A 21,276-nucleotide genomic window follows, 5' to 3' on the forward strand; every position below is an offset into this window, starting at 1 on the left:
GCGTCGCCGCCCGTCGCCTTCAAAGCGGGCGGCGGTCACGGCGCGGGCGCCTCTCCCGTCCTGTCCCGTCCCGTCCGGTCGCGTCCCGGCAGACACCAGAGCCATGCTGCACTGGGGATACGACGAGCACAACGGTAGGGCGGCGCGGGGCGGCGGGCGGGGGGCCGGGGGCGGCCGCCGTGCTCCCCGCGGGGCCGTCGAGGCGGTCGCTGGCGCGGCGGCCGCTGGAGGCCGCCCCGAGGGCAGGTCCCGCAGGTGGCTGCGGCAGCTCCAGAGCCCATGGGCAAGCCGAGTGAGCTGGAGTGCTGTCGAGGCTTTGCAACGTCAGACCGAGCAGATTTTTGTCTCGAAATGACGCAAGGCTGGCCGCTGCGAGAGGTGTTTCATGCGTGCAGCGTTGCCTGCTGGAGCCGAGTGGGAGGCTGGCTCTGATTTGGAAACAGTGGTGTGCCTCAGACCCTGTAGGGATATCGTTTGCTGGTCTGGTCAACCAGTTGCGTGTACGTATCAAGTATTTATTAGACGGTCACACTAACCAGAGCTGCTGTACTGGCAGTGCCTTTCTGGCTCTGGCTGTGCTCTGCTCTGTCATATGGTGGGAAATACCAGGTACTAGACTCAGTCGTTTGAATGCATAACTATGCACCTGAGAGGAGATGCTTTTGGATTTCACTTGTTTCATGGTTTCCTTAATCTTGTTGGTCTTTGAAGTCCCAAGATGTGCTCATCAGCACGCTTAAAGACTTTCTTCTGTTTTGCATTGTAAGTCATGCAAACGCTGCTCCTGTGTGCAGACTGGCTCACAAGTCGTGCAAGTAGAACTGAAAGTGCTTTTGTAGATTGGGAGAGCCAGCTCTGATAAAGTAGATAGAATAACTTATGTTGTCTGTTATAATACACAGAGAAATAAATCACCATGATAGTAAAAGGAGAAAGCTATATATTCGCATATACTAAGGTCTATAGGAGTATGTTTTGTATATATTATTACTTGGACTTTGGAATACTGTTTGCGCAAGTACTACCTTTCCTGTCTGGTCATTTCGTTCAATCTTTTCTGGATGTATATACTTTTCCTGAAAAACTGGGTGGTGTTGGATGGCAGCAATGTTGCAATGATTAGGCTTGTTATCTACGGTTGTGCAGTCTCCTCTACCCCTCCCCTGAAGACGTAAATGGGTCTTGTTTTTCAATTTTGTTTCTCCACATGTTTTCCAAGAGTGCTGTGGACTTTACCTGCACTGTCCAGATAAGAAGCTCACTTTCCCTCCCTTATCCTATCCTTCCTCCTTTGCTATTCTCAACTTCCAGGAAGGGGAGGGCACCAGAATTTCTATCGGGGTGGCCCTGGACCTTGCTTGAGGCCCCATTTCTCCTATGAAACTCTGTTTACTGCCTGATAACGTATTTGGGGTGGAGTCTGGCTTTCTCTGTCCTCTCTTGAAGCTCCCAGCAGCTGGGGCAGGTAGTTCCTCGTCAGTTCATCCCCTCCTCCCCTTCCTCTCCCAAGCAGCTAATGGTGAGAGGAGTGGATATCCAACACCTTACTGCTCTTCCCTGGCATCAGTTTTATTTCTCAGCTTTTTCTCCTCTTAAGCATTTGTTTTATTGGTTTTGCCTGTTTATTGTTTCACTGAACAGCAGATGCAGGAGATTGCTCTAGTTCTTGAAAAATGTTGTTGCTCTGCATGGTCCTGAATAGTTTCCCTGAGACTAAGATTAGCTTTTTTGACTAAGGAGACAGAAATAAAGTAAAATTAAGTAAGTTTGGTGCAGTCATATATTAAAGTTGATTTCATAAAGAGTTGGAAAGACATCTGCATTCACTCTGAGTTCTGCATTTGTTACTCACAGTGATAAAAGCGCTAGTTTTTTTAAACTGGGCAAAAATTCATTTGCCTCTTAGCAGTAATAACCACGACATAAATCATTACCTGCATAAACTGTCAAATATTACACATACGTGTTTGCATACGTGGTATATCTGTGTAAAAGGACATGGTCTGACTGGTACACACAGAATTAAATGTTCTTCTCTGCTTTGATGCATGTGTTTCTGAAATGCAAAGAGACATTATTTTATTTTTATACAAACCTTGGTCTCTGTTTTCTCGCCACTGTTCTTGCCTCACAGTTTTGATGGTGCTTCTATATAGAGGCATAATACTGAGGTCTTGAAAAGTGGCTTCACTGTGGCATCATGCGTGCTTTTCTTCGTAGAATCATAGAGTGGTTTGGGTTGAAAGGGACCTTAACCATCATCTGGTTCCAACTCCCCTGACATGGGCAAGGTGACCTTCTACTAGAAGGTGCTGCTACTTAGCTGTTCAAGGTTCCTGTGAAGAGGGAAATGTCCTCACCCTTCACAGAAACAGTCTCCTTAGTTAACTGGGGAATTGCCTTAGTTAAAAGATAAATTGAGAATCAATTGACTTTGGTTTACTATTTTTTTAATAAAATTTATGGAAAGTGCTTACATGTATTGTGTTTTACTGCAAACATCTCTTGGTCTAGTTACAACTCGCACACTGAGGTATTTTATAAATAAAAAGGAATATGGCTTCCTTATACTATTTATTTGTCTAAGAATAATTACATATTTTTGCTATCTGCTTTTAAAAGAAGCACTTAATTTTACCCATTATGAATTTCCTATTGTTTTTATTAGAGCTAATCTTTCTGTAACCTAATATGCAACTAAATTACTTGCAAACCTAACTTTAAGCATTGTGTATATGATAAACTGGGCAATGGATTCTCTTCAGGAATAAATGAGCATGTTATCCTGCAGAGGTCAGACCATATTAAACTAATAAACTTTCTGCATATAATAGCAAACTTCCAAAAAAAATAATCCACTTTTTCACCTATACAGAACCACAGAATAGTTGGGGTTGGAAGAGACCTCTGGAGATCATCTAGTTGTACTGTATTTATGCAAGCACAGAGGCTCACTGCAACTCAATCAGATGCTGCGATGTCTCTGCTGGGCTTGTTTCAAGTTAATTTTACCTTTTGAAGAAACACATCACCTTTAACTCCAGCTGGGTACAAAAGCACCGCTTTTAGGTGCTATAGCAAGTTGCATTTCCTGGCAAACTCCTACCTGCCTTCCTTATGAGATCTAGTTTGTGAACTGAATTATTTGTGCAATGCTGGTAGGTACCATAAGTAGCAAGAGTCTAATCTAAAAGGGACAGGGGTATGCCTCGCATTTGGCAACTCTGTGTCCAAAATAAAGGCGTGCAATCTTCAGAGCAGATGATTTATTCTTTTTATCCTAAATCTTGGTCGCAACGACTCTTTTTTGTTTGTTTGGTTTTTGTGTTAAGAGCTAGTAGGTAATCTCCTCTAGCAAAAGAACGTTTTCCCATCAACAGGAGGGGATTTCATAAGTTCAAAAACTGGTATATTTAATCATGTTCCTCCAGTAAATTAAAAAATGAAGGGAGCTGAACTGGTGAGTTACACTTTCTTGGGTATGTCTTACAGTACATATCTAGGAAATTAAACTGCACATTATGTTGAGATGGAGGCATATAACTCAGGTCCAAATTCAGGAGAAATTTTCACCCTGGAGATCCCACTGCCTTGAATCTGATTGTATGGCATGTATTTGAGCATCTCTTTCAACTATAATGACTTATTTTCCAACGGTAATACACAAAGCTTGCTTTGGAATGGGATCCATAGTAATGAATTGAGCCACAGTTTTTGTAGAATGATGAGTGTGATAATTGTATTAGATTGCTGGTAGATAATCTAGCAAGCAATACCACTTGATATAGTTAAATGGTGCAAAATAAGCTGAAGTTTATTGATCTTTTCCTGTATATTTTGAAAAGTCAGATTTCTGGCAGTCTTATGTTACTGACATATGTTTAATCACCAAAGCAAAAGATTATTTTTGTCATCTGGGCTAAGGACAAGTACAAAAGCAAGTACAATGTCTTTTTAGAACTGAAGTTTATTGTTGAATAATTAGCTAATGCCAGAATCACAGCCTTGGTTCCTCTTTTTGGCACATTCATATTTATGAATGCAAATCATTCATATTATTTGCTGTACAATAATTGTTGCTGACACAGAGCAATAGGACAAAGTAGTTAAGGACATAAATATATTTTGCCTTTTCTCAGTTTAGGAATATCCTAAGCATTAAAATTAAGTAGCAATAAGCTTTTTTTTAAGCATCCTAAATAACAGCAGTTAGGTATAAATGACGGAGTGGTTCTTCAATTAATAAAATTGTGCATTGCATCTCTTAGCTACAAGGTGCTAGGACCTAAACACAATTAAAATTTTATCATATGCTAAACTATACGTAATTAAAATGTTGAATAGCTTTGATGACGATTTGTGAAATGAGAAGACTTAAGTTTAAACAACTTTGTGTTTCAAGCCAGTAGGATTTTTATCTTCTCTCTTAGAAGCAGTTCGCTTAATGAGTTTACTTAACAAAGTTATTAACAAAGTGACTTTTTAACAAACTCAAGACTGAAGGCCTTTGCCTTTGTTCTGCCTGAGGTTTGAGTCTTAGGCTGGTCTGTACAAGCTACTTCTTCCCTCTTCCATTTTTCGGTGCTGCCCCATGGCGCTCTGGGACGCTCCCCTCTCTGATTTACTGCCGGGGCGCTTGGGCTATTTTACCACCTGTGAGTTTCTGAGCTATGTTCACTCCTTTTGAAGTCAAGGAGAGAAAACTATCTGACAACTTTTGATGTTAGGCTATTAATCACAGCGTAATACATTTTAATCCCTTTTTTTGTCATCATGTTTACTTAAGTGCTAAGCCATCCAGAAAGACCCAAACCAACAGGCTGATTTTTAGACTGAGATCAGTTACCTTCAGTATAGGGAGTTACGAGATGTCCAGTGATGCAGATGTTACAAGATCAGATTCTGATGCTCATATTTAAGTTTTTCTTATATCCAGTCTCTCATAGGTGATTTATTATGTTTCTTACCCATGATAAGCCTGGAGGAAAAACAAGTGCTATGCTCTTTATAATACTGAAAGGTCATTAGCTCTGCAAACTTTTCCATTTTCCCTTACCCTCTTTTCCATCCTTAATCTTGTTTGCTATCTTTACCTTACAGAACATATTCCCCAAGCAACTTATAGTTCCTATTTTTCTTCTATGGCCTCTTTTTGTGTTGTTTATCATCCAACTGTGATTCAATGGTGGCACATATATTCCTACTGAAGACTCTCTGATGTTTGGTAGATAAGAACAGACACTTCACACATCAATGAAGTTCTTCTTACTGTTCTAGAATGACATTTGCCATTTTTCTCATATCTGTATTATTGATTTACAGAGATAATGCTTTTCAACTGACTTTTGGCTTAGCTTGCATGGAGAGAAGAAGGTTAACCCGGGATGACTAGTATTGTTTAACAGCTTCTTTAGTGGTTTAGTTTCTAGCAAACCCTGGTGAATGGTGGTGCAAGTCTGTGTCTGGAAAATCTGGAGGCAGTAGAAATCCAGACTTTGTTTAGGCACCACTGTCCTGAGTGTTCCCATTCTTTGCTGATTTTGTCAGCACTATATTAGAGTGTGGGTGTGTTGTGACAACTGGTTTGCAGGGCTGATGGGCTGGGAGGAGGTGATGGGTTGTGCAGTGATGCACAGGTCACAGACACTGCCATCAGGCCCCAGGAGAGTCCGCCCACCACTCAACCTTTTTATCTTTTTTGACATCTCCGCATTTCATTCGGAAGATGTGTTTTCAGGTCTTTTGCAGCCAATGACTAAGGTATAAAAAAAACCCCCCTTAAAGTAGGGATTTTGGATAGATAAGAGGTAATCCTTAAAGACATGGGGCTTGATATTAGTTAAAAATGTCATGTCCAAAATTTATTGGGGCACAGTGCCAGGATGCTTGATTTGAATGAGCATTTTGTTGGATATGTCTTGTGCGTAGTTGAGTATTAACTGTGAATAATTAAATATCTACCTACTGCATGTGGCCTTGTTCAAAAGCCAAATACCATTAGATACACCATGCAAGGTAAATAAAGGGGTCCTGAGAGCTGCTGTTGCAATGTGGTGCAGCGAAAATGGCTGAGTATTTCCATCTGGGTTTTTTTGATGCACCCTTTTTGAATTTAAAAGACGCAACCAAGAACAATTAAAGCAGCGTTTTCTTTCATATGAAGCAGGGCGCTGCCATGAATTTAGACTTCTCCAATGTGTTGCAGGGCCTGCCCACTGGAAGGAAGTTTTTCCTATTGCTAATGGAGACCGTCAGTCACCCATCGACATCAAAACTGAGGAAACCAAGTATGATCCTTCTCTCCGCCCTCTAAATCCCAATTATGATCCGGCTTCTGCTAAAATCATCCTGAACAACGGGCACTCCACCAGTGTTGAGTTTGATGACACCGTCAACAAATCAGGTTTGTTCCTTTCCTGTCACACTGTCTTCTTCTATTTCCACAACAGAGTGTAGACAGCCTGGACAGCTCTCGCTGCTGGGTACGAACTCCTCATAAAGAGTAAGGCTTTGCTCCTCCACATGAGAGATTCCTTTTTTTTTTTCCTGTCTTTCAGCATGATACAATGTGGGAACATATTTGGACATGAGTTTCAGGTTGCATTTCTCGGAAAGCACTAGGATTCCCTTCACACAAGGATGGTTTGTTCCACCCCAACCACCTAGAAAGTGCCAGCCCCTCTGTTTGAACAGTATTATGTACGATTTTTCAAGTGCTGCTCTCTCACTGCGCATGAATCCATTGTGTCTCATTACAGGTTCATTCCAATTGAAACGCTTAAGTCTCTTATCTGACTTTAGCTGCAGGTTTGGTTCTATATTTTTTCCTTTTTTTACAATCCATACCTGGACATGTTGTGTCAGGAAAGAGCCAATGCAGAACAAATGAAATATATCCCAAGTGATCCCTTTTCTTCTCTGAAAGTTATTATTGTCCCTGTCTTTTCTAGGAGTATGTAGCTTCCTTTTTTGCAAGCAATAATTTTTATGTAGAAGTTCTCTGGTTTAACACAGTCTTTGTAATGTTAGTGCCTTCATCTTTAAAGCCTTCTCTTGGATGGTAGGCAAGCTAGCACACCTTGCTGTGAAACTGTAAGAGTGCAGTTTCTATGAGCAATAAAATCCTCCTGTGGTTGCGTGAGGTTTAGCTGAGGATCCAAGCCCACATGGTGCATTCACAAGGGCCAAAGCCAGAGGAGGACTAATTTGTGATCACCCTGTCCACTAGTCCTGAGGAAGTGTTGGCTTATAGAGGCAACAGGGAGAGACCTAGATGGAGATAACATCATACTTTGCTTTCCTGGACAGTCTTAGTTTAATTCTTACATTTCCTGTTGATACAAGCAACATCAGATGTTGCTTGAAACCCATCCACTGACCATCAGTGATCTGGTCTGTGTCAGATGCCACGGGACTTCCCAGAATTAATCTCTGCTTCAAGCCTAGTAGGTGTGTGTGGACCAAAGCACATCTCTTAGGAAAACATACAATTTTGATTTCAAAATTTCCAGCGATGACAAACCTACCACAGCCCTTGGTAAGTGGTTCTAGTTGTTAATTACACTCACAATTAAAAAGAATCAGAATCACATATTTTTGGTGTGAATTAGAACAAGTCAGCCTTTAAAGTCCTTTTCTTTTTTTAAAAAAAGCAATAAACATGAATATGAATACACCAAGAACCTCTTCCACTTTCTAACTCCATCCATGAAGTGACAGAACTTGAACACAGTACTTATTTCTGTAGGCTTACACCGATACCAAAGCAGTGGTAATGTGATCCTCTTCTTACTGCTTTCCTCAGGCTGTATCTCCAAGGGTATAGTTCATGTTGTGGCAAAGCACTGGCAGGTGTTGATCAGATAATTAACAAATGTAATCCCCAGTCTCCTTCAGGAGACTTCATATCTTCTTTGTGTGGACTAGATTCTTCAGTTCACATGTATGGCTTTACATTTTCACCATTATTATGCCTTACTTATCAAAGAATTCAAGTCCTGTATCCATAAACTGAGTTATTCACTATTTTCCCTAATATTTGTCACTGACAAATTTTATCAGTAATGCTTTTGTTTTCTTTCAGGTCATTGATCAAAAAATACTGAATTTCCTAGGGCCAAAATTTGGCCTCTGGGGCACCCTTGTGAAGTAAGCACTCTTGGCATATGGTGGTTTTATGAAAAAAAAAAATTGGTACTAAATACATTAGCATCTTTTAATACTTTATTAACTGACTTTCATATGAACTATTTCTTCACTTTGGCCAGAACTGACACTTGACTGTCAAGTCTGTAACTGTTTGTGTAATTCTGTTTATCCTCTTTGGTACCACATTATCTCCATTCTCTGAAATTGGTCTGTTGATGTTTCAGAGGCCTCTTCTTCCAGCTCTCTTCAAACTTTGAGATACTGATATTTGCCTTAAATAGCTTCTGACTAACCTCTTCCCTAATTACTGTTGGAATGGAAGGGTTTTACCATCACCGTATGATATGATACAAATACATCATGAGGCTATTTTCCACTTTTTTCAGCAGAGGTACTTCATTGAATGCTGATGCATTTCTACATAATTGTCTCCCCACATCCAGTTAGAACACCAGTCATTACACATTTCTAGGATCATTTGGCTCCACGTTTTCACTCTTTGAAAGAAGGAATTTGTTTGAGGAGTGCCATTTCCCTATCCCCTTTGTTGACTAGGTTTATAGGCTCTGTAAAAGCATGTTTTTGAGCTGGAAGTTTTAAGGAGGTCGGATATTCTTCCCCATAGATAAACAGTTCCAGCTCCTTTTCATTAGCCTGGCTGCTTCTGTTAGCAGACAGGCAACTTAAAAAATTCTTCTTTTATCTTTATTTGGTAGTATTTTGTTCCTAAAAAAGTTTAGGTTTTGGACTAAATCTAGAAGAGAGAAAAATTTACCATTGTCCTCCCAAGTGCTCTTAATTCAAAAGCTGTCTGGTTAAAGCTCCCATACTTTCCCCTTAAAATCTCTATAATGAACCAGTAAACCAGCCCAGTCTAATTCCCAATTCTCAGAGGAGATACGAAGCCAGGAGAGCGGGGTTATTTGTTTTATGGTGAATACGGAATCTTTCTGAATTCAGGCCTCTGTGCAGAGATGTTTTGGTTCCAGCTCTGATTAGCAAAATATGAGCACTTGCAGAAGCAAAACAATAAAAAGCCCACCTATATGTGCGTTAAGTCAAAATAAATGGCTAATTAAGTGCAAGTAATATTGCAATTGTACAATGTATATGTAGTGTTGGCTTCATTTTATTTATGTTAGTATATGCCCCGTTTTCTCAGACTTCAACCTGATGTAACTGGATCTAGTTGCAAATGAAGGAAAGAGCCTTGAAATTTTTTTAAGCTCCACCAACTTTCCTCCAAATTTCAAAGAGAAGAAATTCTGTTCACATTATGTTTTACTGATCCTACCCTTTATTCATAAAACCTGTATTCTAAGCTAAGTTTCTTAGTGAATCTTTTATATAATTCAAGAGAGGAAACCACTTGCAAGACAGAAATGTTTTCCCATCTTCTGAGAAATATCCAGCCCATAGCAAGACAAACCTGCTGATAAGAACAAACCCTTTAGTGGGCTGTAATCCACTAATCTACACATAAATGCAATTTTGAAAGTCAGATTCTGGACAAGTGGGGGTTTCTGCAGTACTTCAAAGAAATGAGAAGCCGTCCGACACCGCGTTTGAGAAGGAGGGGACTGCCCGAAGGCTGAAGTCTGGTGTGGGGTTAGAGGACGTGAGTCGGGGCTCCCGTTCCTGCGGTGAAGCCTTGTCCTCTGCTTGGGTTTCAGTGCTGACCGGGGGGCCGCTCAGCGGGACCTACAGGCTGCGCCAGATCCACTTCCACTGGGGGTCCAACGACGAGGCCGGCTCGGAGCACACGGTGGATGGGATGAAGTACGCGGCGGAGGTGAGGCTTTGCCTCTAAGCTTGTGACTCGTTTTCTGTTGTGAGAATAATGTTGCCCCTCCTCTTCCCACTCGTTGTTCTCCCCCCGTTTTGCTGAAAGACAGGCGGTCTTCCTGAAGTGTTACATGTTTGGTCTTTTCTCAAAAAAAGAAAGTATTTGAAAGCTTTGGAGAGGATTAAAAAAAAGAGTACAGAAGACAAGAGCTTGATAAGAGCAAGATTTAATGTTCAAGAGTTACCTTAAACTTTGTCTTTCACTGTCTCTTCCTTGGAGAATATTTTCAAAGTCAGCTTCAGTTACAAACCACAGAATTATTTGATCTGGGGCCTGTGCAGTGTAAAATTTATGCAAGACTTAGGAGCGTTGCATCTCACGGTGCGTTTAGCGATGTGATGGTTATGACTTCCTTTGAGAACCGCACCTGAACACCGGCGGGGTGCCTGCTGGAGGTGCAGCGTTTCGGTGGAGGCGGCGTGCCCCAGGGAGAGGAGCAGCCTCTGCTCGGGCAGGGAGAGTCCGCTCCTGCTCTGTCTCCTCCGCTGCGTTTGAGTAGTCTGAAGCAAAAAGTATTCAGTATCTGATTCCTCTTTGCAAACAGAAGTAACGTGGAGTGTTTTGATGAGACTGAGGTCTTTAGCAACAAATAATTCAGACAGTGAAGAGTTTTCTGGGGTTAAAAAGAAGTAAAAAGTATAAAACTAAATGGTAATGGACAAATAAAAGACATAATACTAAAGAAGAAAAATAAATGAAATGTATGCGCAGTGGTGTGATCAGATTTTACTGGAAATGCTATAAGACATAATGGTCAGAAAAAAACCAGTTTTCTAAAACTAACGGGGAAAAGTGACATTTGCAGTGTTTAAAGGCTTATGTTTTCCACAGGAACCAGGTGAGATGGAATATAAAGAATTAATAGAGGTGCTTTAAAACCATTAAGTACCAAAACCAAATTTCTAGCTGAGAAAATATATATATGTTTCCCATCTAAGAAACCAAATGGAAGGAGAAAATATCTCAGAATTTCTAGCCAGTCTAAAAACCTTTCCGTTACCCGTTGGTTGGGTAACCCTCCACAAGAAGTTCTCTAGATGGCACTTTGGCTTTGAGATAAGAAACCCAGTATTAAGATCAAGTCTTCTGAGCACTGTTCGCAAAAAAGAAAATACCTCAGAAGGAGACATGAAGATGGTTTCGGTGCTCACCTTTATAAGGAAGATGCGTAAGATTTCAAGAAAAAGCATCAACCAAGTCGAAGAAGGAATTAGCGTATAGGTAAAGAAGACTGCAAGGTTCAGCTCCCTAATCCCGCCGGGAAGCAGAAGGGATCCACGGCTCCATTATTTGTGACAACGTATGGTCTGATCAAGGTCTCTTCACAAGCTGCAGTGACAGAGCGGTGGTAAGACGGGATATATTCCTTAAAGAGAAGTCACAAGCCATTGAGAATGGGGCTGTACCCAAAAGTGTTCCACAGCTCTGTTTGGGGGTTTTGGTCTTTGGGCGGGGCGGTTTGGTTTGGGGGAGGGTGGCAAAGCTATGAGGGGGGGATGTGGGCTTTATTTAGCTGTGGGAATTTTGCCTATGGTTCTTTGTTGTTTTCTTGTTTTTTTAAATTCACAATAAAAGTAAATTCTGACTGAGAGTATCTGTTTCCTTTTTGTGTATGTAAAAATGTAATAATTTAAAAGTTGTTCAATGTAGCTTTTGTGAACTTGTAATCGTGAGTGATGCAGGCGCTATGAGCTCCAGGATACTAATGCATCTGAGAATGGTTTAGTGAACTGTGTTCTTCTCCTGGTTTAATTTATGATATTTTTAGCAACTTTCCTTCAAGGATCTCTGAAGCTGTGAGCCAGCACGTTTCGTCATGAGCATACATGTATTATTATTGATTTCAGTGGGATCCCTTACTTGCTGGAAGTAATGTTTCAGCACTTTTGAGTCCAAGTGGTTAACAAACATTAATTATACCCAATAACAGCAAGTAACAGGTCTGTTTTACAGATATGGAAAACTAAATCTCATAGAGGTTAGGCAGGGATTGAGATTTAGAGTCAAAATCTTCACACTCCTAGATCCCTATTTCAACCACGCAGCTGTGTTGCTTCCCATAGAAATCATTTAAAGCAAGTTCCAGCTTTCCCAAGTTGCTCTTACTTTAGAGGCCTTAAAGTGCAACCTTCCAAAAGCGAGCCTTTTTTTTCCTGCCTGCCCCCAGGGATTCATCTCATTTTAAGTCATTCAGTGGAGCTGCTTTTCAGCACTCCTAAAGCTCAAAGTCTGACAAGATGGTCACCGATTTTAGAAAAGCCAGTCCCGTGCCCTGTTTCTAACCGTCTCTTTCTTTTTTTAAAAAAAAAACTATGTGTGGTAGGATTTACTAATCCACTGAGAACTTACGGGAGTAATTAATGTTTGTGAAGTACTTAATCTTAAGCGCTGTGTGAGCGTTCGTGCTCTCTGCCGCTCGGCGGTCGGAGCACTGCTCAAGGCTGGGATGTCCTGGCGCTTCCCAGGATCCAGGAGCTCCTGCTGCAGAACATGGCCAGGACTTAAAAAACCTGGCTTAGCAGGAGGGGCTGAGGTGGGATGGGAGTAGACACACCGGGGTTTTTCTTTCCCCACCTGGCTAAGTGGTGTTTTTAAGCTGCTTAAGCAACTACCACAGGACAGTTCGAGAATAATGCATGTTGGAAATGCAAATGCTCAAACCTGAGATAACCAAGCTGTTTGTGAGTGCCTGACTGCTGGTAATCACAGAAAGTGACATTTGGAAGGTATCAGAAATGAAACCTTGATGCTCAACCTAAACTAAACAAGGGAAAAGGGGTCAGTGCAAGTTTAATGTGTGTTCCTCTGCCTTTTTTCTAGCTATTTATGTGGCTGATTAATGTTACTGGAAGCTTGATTAAGGAAAAAGAGGAGCAAAACACTAATGACATCCTCGTGATTTACAATCAGTTTTTAAAATCAGCTGTACTAAAAATGGATTTAAAAGCTTTAGTTATATAACCATGGGATATCTCGTCTTGGCTTCTCTGTTCAAAATCTGGGGACCTAACAGCAGTTTGCCAGGCACTGTGGCATGCTGATTGCTGCTAAATTTTGAATAATCCCAGCCACTGGAAATGCTTTTGCCATTTACGTGAACTATATATTTACCAATTTCATTAAGTATTTGCATTTAGAAAACTGGATGGCTCCGAATACAAAAGATTGAAGTAGAGTATCCAAACCAGTAAAGTTGTAGTACTAATTTGTGACTATTTGAGTTCAGCGGGAGTTGATGCTGTCTGTGTCTCTTGCTTTTCAGCTTCATGTGGTCCACTGGAACTCAGAGAAGTATTCCAGTTTTGTCGAGGCAGCTCGTCAGTCAGATGGATTAGCAGTCATGGCTGTATTTCTGAAGGTAAGAACAGAATGCCTCAGCCCGCCTGATAAATCTGCGTTATAAGCCCAGAGGGATAATGGTGATATTTGGTGTAATTATCACTAAAGACATACTTGTACAAATGGGCATTAAATTATACTGTTTCCTTCATACTGTTTACTTGCCAATACAGAAAGCTGTGCTTCCTTGAAGATTAAAAATATAAGATTAATACATTTTCAAGACAGTGAGACTCTTCAGTTTGGCTAGTCTGCACTCCCTTACAACATAAGATGTGGAGCTTAGTTCAGCTGCTCCTATATGGATCCCAATAACTTGTACATGACTAACAGGTTTCTTTAGGAGGGCAATCTGATTTGATTTGAACGTTTCTTTAACAATTTGTTTCTGAGCTGGTAGTTTCTTCTCAAAAATAGAAATAAAAAACACCCCAAAAACAGAAACTGGAGAATTTCCTTATAATTGTTATATACCTCTTTGCCTTCTGTACCCATTCTAAGATGAAATTAAACTTTTGCAATGGCTTCATTGACTTCTGCATGAAGAAGCAGATGGAGAATTCACACAGTCCATGACAAAGGATAGAGCTTTGGTCAAATCTATGGTTTCAGCCTGGCCGCCACAGGTTCCTGAGCACAGCCAGTGCTGGTGCAGTCAGGGAGCCATTGCAAAGAACTGCTTCAGTAATTCTGTCTTTCCAGTTCACATTATAACGATTCAAGGAAAGTTTCACTGAATTTCTTAGCACACGAATTCTCCTTGGGATACATAAGAATGACGTTTTCACTGTTTTGAGCAATTCAAATTTCAGATGTAATCCTGCAACTTTTAATATCCTGTGTATAAAACACGAAAAATGAATTACTTTTATTCCCCTGCAGTGTAAAGTTTGTGGGTCTGTTGTAGCTGAAATAATTACTATGAGCAGGCAGAATAAATACTGCCGGTGAGGGAGTGCATCTTCTTTACGACCAGTACTATTCGTAAGCATCAGCTAGTCACAGGCTTATACTCACAAAATCCATCAGATCTTACAGTCAGTTAAGTAAAGTTGTATAAAACAGTTTCTTTATGCGTTTGCTTTTTGATTATTTATTTTTGCTATTTTTCTCTGGAGCTCAAGTATTTCTTTTTTCTCTGGTCTTAATAGATTGGTGAATGCAACCCTCAGTTGAAGAAGATCACTGACCGCTTGGACACCATCAGAATCAAGGTGAACAAATGCTTTTATAAGAATACTAATATTGGTGGTTGCTTTTGTTGTTTTGGTCTTTTTTGGTAACCTGGCTGCTACTCCCTTCACCTTCATGTTCCCTAGTTCCATAGCTATCCATATCTAACTGATTTGGGAGAGTTTGGGAGTATTCTTGTAAGGTTAAGTTGAAAACTAAGCAGACAAATAATAATTTTTATACAATAAGAGATCAGAGGAAAAGGCGAATTCCTCACAGAACCTAGTCTCTGACAAATCTGTTGCTATGAGAATAGTGACAGGGGAAGAAGATACACTATGGAAAGTTGTGAAAAAGGTGAGGGAAAAGTTTCCTCCGCTGTTTTGTTGAGGTACAGGGTGAGAAATAACCTATTGTCTGTGTGAGAGAAATCAGCCAGACTCACAAAATCGTGTTTCATACAGGCTCCTCTGGCCTGGTAGGCAGAACAGGGAGAAGAAGTGGGCCTGGGAGGAGTGAATGTGGAGGGGAGCAGGTGGCAGGAACCTGTGGGGTCACTCTGCCAGTCCCACAGAGACCACGTGGAAAGTCCAACATCTTCTCACCTCTCCTTCCAACTCCCATCTCATGGTCATTCGTACCCGCGGGAGCCTGTGTGAACACGGCGCCTTTGCTGGCGTCCTGCTGGCGCCAAGGACAGCAGCAGCAAAGCTGTCGCAGAGGTGACGCCTCACCAGGAGGGCACTGGCTCGCTGCCGCCATCACCCAGGATGCTGCCAGCCTACCCAACGGTGGAAAAACTCTAGCTCCTTTGGCATGATTTATCTGGGCCTCCTGCTTTTAAGCAATATTGCCCTCTTTTTCCGTTTTATTTTTTCCAGGGTAAACGAGCACTCTTCACAAACTTCAATCCCAGCTGCCTGCTTCCCAAGTCCCTGGACTACTGGACTTACTTCGGCTCTCTGACTGTTCCACCTCTTCTTGAGAGTGTCATCTGGATTGTTCTGAGAGAGCCCATAAGTGTTTGTTCTGAGCAGGTAATTTTGATTTTTCACTGCTATAGAAATGTTGCTTTTGTAAGACTTCATATTGTAAATGCCACCCAAAAATATATTTTTTGCAGACTTTGGCATTGCATACTTTATCAAATTGTCAAAGGACAAAATATGTCCATCATATTTATCGTGGCTTCTCATTGCCTTTCTTTGTGTAACAGGTATTTATTATCCATTTTTAAAAAAGAATCTGCATACTTAAAAAAATAACAATCAAAAATAACCCACAAGGAACTTACGGAAAAAACATGGTTCTGGTGAGACTTAGTAATCTTGGGATTCCATTCAATTTGATGATTTGCAGATCTTGCTCAAAGCTCTTCTCTGGCATTTTTATTTGGCAGATCAACAGTAAATTTCTTCTTGCATTCCAGATGTGTAAAACTTGGTGAATTTACAAAAATAATGAAAAGCAAACACAACTTTAATAAGTTGGGATTTATGTTAGGCTCTCTTAGGAAAAGTGTGATACCACATATGAGAGTGTGTACATTTCTTGCTAAATTAAGCTTCAATGCCATATATGTTGCAACAGTGACACCCAGTGGGCTGATCATCTCAGGTATGAAGAGTTTTTCCCACTGAAGACACTGAAATTATGTCAGGTTATAGCTTCTAATACTGGCTGTTGATAAGTACATCACCTGCAATATGTTACGAATATTCTGGGCACACCGTAAACCTTGAGATTTTTGTACCGCAGCATTATTCTCATTCTTGGTTAATATTACAAAGACCTCAGAAAATTCATTACCCTAGGCCACGTACTTGGCAGAAACGGTGACTTTTTGCAAAATGTTAAGACTCTTCACTGAATGGAATGCTTTTTAGTCAGGAGACCTCAAATTCTGTTTGTAACTGATATGAAGTAATGCATTTGCTCAGTGTGTGCATTTGTCTCATCTGTGTCTCTTCCTCGCTCCCCTCAGTCTGGCTTTGTAAGACTCGCTGCAACGCATAGGGATCTAGGATTGAACCTTTGTGTTAAGACGTCAACTTTAGGCCTAAAGACAAGCCATTTTTCAGGTTAAAATGTTCTTATTTGGGCTAATCTATAATTAATACATTCTAAAATGTGAAATAGTATGTGGAAATACCTATGTGTAACAGGTTTTGAGGACATGGTGTTGGAAACAACATCAAATAGTGTGTTCCCAGTAATGTCCACCATTCTAATTGATCAGTCATCACCATGACTGATACCATTTTGCCATTTGATTTTATTCCTCAAGTTTTATTTCAGGGCTTTACAGTTTATTACCTACTTTTTGGTGCACTTTTCAGGTTGAAAGAAATTAAAAATAAATTTAACATTTTTCGAAAATCACAGGGAGCCTGAATCACGAATGTTAACTTTAGAATGGAATGAAGTAAGACAGTATTGACTTTTTTTTGCTCTTAATGCAATTGCGATGCAATGTGCTGTAAAACTAAATGCTCTATTATAATGGAATGATTTTCGTGCTGTCCTTTGATAACCTAGAAGGGAAGTAAAGTGGTACATAGAAATATACAATATGGGAAATAATAGAAATTAGACAAAATACTAAACTTCAGGTCAGGAATCAGACTCAGATTTCCTGAGGTTGACACATGAAGCTCTGATCTTGTTTTCTGCTGAGATCAACTTAAGCAGAGAAGCTTATGCTGAGGTATGAATAACTGTTTGTTCTGTGTCTTCACAAGGGAAAAATTTGGAGTATGTGTTTAATATATGAGAAGTGCTAATTACAGAAACTTTCTATAGCACCACACCAACTATTCCGGGTTAATTGTGAGTATACTCTTTGCACAAGAAGATGTACACAAGTGCACATAAGAAATCTAACTTTTGGCACAAAATACTCCAGAAACTCCAAGCTATAAAATCAAATTTAAAAAATATAAAAAATCCTGGGTTAAATCAGGTTATGGAAGACGAAGTGTCAATATAGGAAACAAATAATACCTATGCACAATTTCATTCTGACACGTATTTTGGAAGATTTTCTTGGTAGTCATCGTTCTTCATTTGCAAGGACAGGAACAGTGAAACTGCCATTCCCCATATGCCATAGAAAAGCACAGTTCCATTCTTCCTGGTGGAGAAAAGGTAGACAAGTATCCTTAATATTTACTACATGCTTTTTCATTAGTGAGGTTTTTCTGCTGAACCTTGTGTCTCTCTCGATTGCAGCTGGCCAAATTCCGCAGCCTCCTGAGCACCGCTGAGGATGAGGTCGCCTGCTGCTTGCTGAGAAACTACCGGCCTCCCCAGCCTTTGAAGGGACGACAAGTCAGAAGGAATTAAAGGAGTAAAGCTAGCGTAGTCTCCCTCTGAAACCAAAGGCTGAATTAATTTTAATAGTTAATATACTTTGTGATTTTTAAATTTTCTTTTTTTTTGGTGAGCTGTTTTAACAAATAAGTGGTTTTTTGTTACTGGTTACCATGCAGTCATTTCTCACAGACAAAAACATCCTGAGTTGTTGCAGGTTCGTCGATGTTAACAGGTCTGACTGTGTTTGAGTGCATTGGTTTAGGAGCACTGAGGCGTTGGCGTCGCCTGCACGGGGCGCACTGCTAATTGGAAGGGCTGGAATTTGCCACCAAATTACTGAACAGGATTCGTGATACTAAAGGCTGTTCTGGGATTATTGCTCTGGTCTCTAACATAACATTTATCTTCTATGTAAGACTTCACACTGTAATTCTCGAGAAAAAGAGATTTCAAGGCTGGTATAATTTAATTGCTGGCTTCTGCAATACCACGCTTACCTTCCTACAAAAAGCAGTAATGACTAACAGCATTTAAGTACAACAGATATTTATGTGATCCTGTAATTCTCACTGCATCATAGCAGTAATGATGTACTGACTGATTTTCTTTTAGAAAGCAAACAGTGAGGATTTTGTATATTGCAGGATCATGTCAGGTGGTTTAGGTATTCCTGAATTCCACCACAAATAGTGATGAAATTGTCCTGAAACCTGAAAACCGCAAGGTGGAAGGGCACAGAGGGAACTGTTCCTAAATCCACTCTGTTGCATTTGATGAACAAGAAGGGACTATAACACTATATCCATGTAGCATCAGACTCCTACCACTCAGAATCAGGAGGCAGGGGCAGCAGCTGTTGCTGCAGGCTGTTTTGTAGAAGACAGGTTACATGCTGCAGTGCAAAACACATGCTGAATACCTCACATCATGCAGTGGAGCACAGCACTACTCAGGTATGTCATGTCTTCTAGGTGCTGGCTGATGTTCTGCTGGCATAGCTGAACTTGGGTGGTTGCACGGATGTTCCAAGACCAAAGACAGCAGTTAGAGCAAGCTGAAGAAATCAGAACCAGGTCAATGTCTAATAAAAGATCAGCCCTCAATAGCAATGTGTTGAAATGTCTGTCTTTATGAATTGACTTGAGCCTGTGTCTCTCTCAGGAGCTTTTGTTATCTGAATATAATTGTTTGTTTTATGCCAAATTTATTTTTATTATTTTTAATGAACTTTCCATAGGATATAGCTTAGTATAGGATTAGATTAACTCTTAAACTGTGAGAACTACATAGTGGAAATCAGTGATACCAGAAAGAGGCAGCTAGAGGTTTCATGGGAAGCAGCTACCACCAGTCTCTGTAGTACCTCTGACCAACTCATCTTGCATAGCTGCTCTCCATGAATTTGTTGGATTTTTTTTCTTTAATAGGTTTTGTAGACTGTGCCTTTTACCTCAACAGGTCTTTTGATCTTAGATAGACAAATATGAGAGAAATCACAATCAGGATTGACTTTACATACCTTTTTTATAACTGAATAAATTAGACATAGAGACATAGATATTTTAGCTTAGTTTAAGATAGGTGGACTTTCTTTTCTCCTCCCCAGAATATAGCTACTATTGCTGCAAGGCCTCACAATGCCTTCTGAAGGAAAGGACACAAATAGACCGTGGGAGAAATAAAAGTCATTTGGCAGCAGCAGCAGGTACAAGTATTAACCAAAGGGGAAAAATCTGCAGACACTTTTTGTTTTCTGGCAGAGGGAGAAGAATGCAGCTAAAAAGACCTCAGGCTGGTTCTTTCTGAATGAGGATGACTGGAAAGTGTGCATGGAGACGAACAGGAGTGTGTTGCACGTTTTCACACCCCTTTTTAGAATTAGTTTTGGATCTGATATGTTTCCATGTCATGTGAGTAGCTGGAGAACTTGAACAAAATGTTTACAAATTGCAGGAAGGTTATAAAGTTTGTTTGCCTCAGAAGATAAAGTATTAAGGCTACTGATTCACAGCACAAATAAATGTTTTACATGTTGTTTACATATTCAAAACCGTGGAGTCGATCCAGTGCTTTGATATTTATAAGGATTTTATTAAAATAAAAAATGGATTTTATGAATATGTCTTGTATTTTCTGTTGAAGAGATTAAAGTTTTATAGAGAAGGCTGCAGTTTTATAACTAGCACCTGCAGCTCTATTTTTGGAAAAAAATGTCACCTTCATTTGAAGTCTGTCTTTGGGCAGTGTGGTATTGGGTATCTTTTTTATGCTCCAAGTAAAATGTCTTTGGCAGTGGTAAGACATGCAATCAATTGTACACAAAGTTTCTGATAGCACTTTTTCAAAATATTGACTATTTTTATAGGGTTATGCAAATAAGTTTTAGAAAAAAACATCATTCACAGTACTTCCCCTAATGGGGAGATGCTGTGTTCATGTTAGATTGACCTAGCATGGTACTGAAAGCTAGTGGTGGCGTCTGAAAGCAGCTCCATGGAGAGGGATCTGGGGCTTCTGGTCGAGAGCAAGTTGAACACGAGCCAGCAGCGTGCCCTGGCAGCCAAGAGGCCAACCGTGTCCTGGGTGCACCCAGCACAGCATGGCCAGCCGGGCAGGGAGGGGATTGTCCCGCTCTGCTCTGCACTGGTGCGGCCTCACCTGCAGCACTGTGTGCAGGTCTGGGCGCCACAGGATAAAAAGGATATAAAGCTACTGGAGAGTGTCCAGAAGTTGGTGAAGGGTTTGGAAAGGAAACCATATGAGGAGCAGCTAAAGTCACTTGGTTTGTTCAGCTTGGAAAAGAGGAGACTGAGGGGAGACCTCATCGTGGTCTACAGCTTCCTCACAAGGGGAGGAGGAGGGGCAGGTGCCGAACTCTTCTCTTTGGCGACCAACGACAGAACCCAAGGGAATGGCAGGAAGATGTGCCAGGGGAGGTTTAGGTTGGACATTAGGAAAAGGTTCTTCCCCCAGAGGGTGGCGCAGCACTGGAACAGGCTCCTCAGGGAGGTGTCACGGCCCCAAGCCTGGCAGTGTTCAAGGAGAGACTGGACAAGGCCTCAGACACATGGTGTGACCTGTGGGGTTGTCACATGAAGGGACAGGAGTTGGACTCAATGATCCTTGTGGGTCCCTTCCAACTTGGGATATTCTATGATTCTATGAAAAAGACTAGAAATGCTCAATTGCCTGGAATCCCTTGGGAATAGCTTCCCAGGTTATCCATCTGTTGCAACTGTAAGGTGAGAACATGGACCCGTTCTCAGCCCTGAGCACTTGGCTGCATCCTCAGTCACTAACTTACTCTGTGCCCAGGCTGCACTGAATCTCAACCAGACGACACGATGTGCTCCCAGGGAGTTAAATCTCATGTGGGGGCTCTGGGGTCTGTGCTGCACTAAGACGGCTCCGGAGCAAACAAGGCTAAAATGTGTCGTCACCCCCCCAGCTGCAGG

General features: G+C 41.0%; 1 protein-coding gene across 2 annotated transcripts; it reads left to right on the plus strand.

Annotated features, from left to right (window-relative positions):
* Nucleotides 1–7: 7 nt before the first annotated feature.
* On the plus strand, nt 8–19,926 carry LOC135985868 (carbonic anhydrase 13-like). 2 transcript variants are annotated; one of them, XM_065629536.1, is made up of 7 exons: nt 8–134; nt 6,206–6,403; nt 9,822–9,940; nt 13,257–13,352; nt 14,485–14,547; nt 15,388–15,543; nt 17,738–19,926. In XM_065629536.1, exons 1-7 carry the CDS (start codon nt 104–106, stop codon nt 17,849–17,851), a joined length of 777 nt encoding a protein of 258 aa, XP_065485608.1. In that variant the 5' UTR covers nt 8–103; the 3' UTR covers nt 17,852–19,926. The 2 variants fall into 2 exon arrangements, with proteins under 2 accessions (XP_065485608.1, XP_065485609.1); XM_065629537.1 differs by lacking the exons at nt 8–134; nt 6,206–6,403 and adding an exon at nt 8,083–8,148.
* The last annotated feature ends 1,350 nt before the right edge of the window (nt 19,927–21,276 follow it).

The sequence above is a fragment of the Caloenas nicobarica genome, chromosome 2 (assembly GCF_036013445.1).
Source record: "Caloenas nicobarica isolate bCalNic1 chromosome 2, bCalNic1.hap1, whole genome shotgun sequence".
In the NCBI taxonomy this organism is placed as follows: Eukaryota; Metazoa; Chordata; class Aves; order Columbiformes; family Columbidae; genus Caloenas; species Caloenas nicobarica.

Bases quoted from the DNA above. Each gene is read 5' to 3' on its own strand.
- LOC135985868 (XM_065629536.1), top strand. From the start codon at position 104: ATGCTGCACTGGGGATACGACGAGCACAACG. The intron at 6,404-9,821 runs GTTTGTTCCTTT...CTTGGGTTTCAG, and splicing joins TGACACCGTCAACAAATCAG to TGCTGACCGGGGGGCCGCTC. The intron at 15,544-17,737 runs GTAATTTTGATT...TCTCGATTGCAG, and splicing joins TAAGTGTTTGTTCTGAGCAG to CTGGCCAAATTCCGCAGCCT.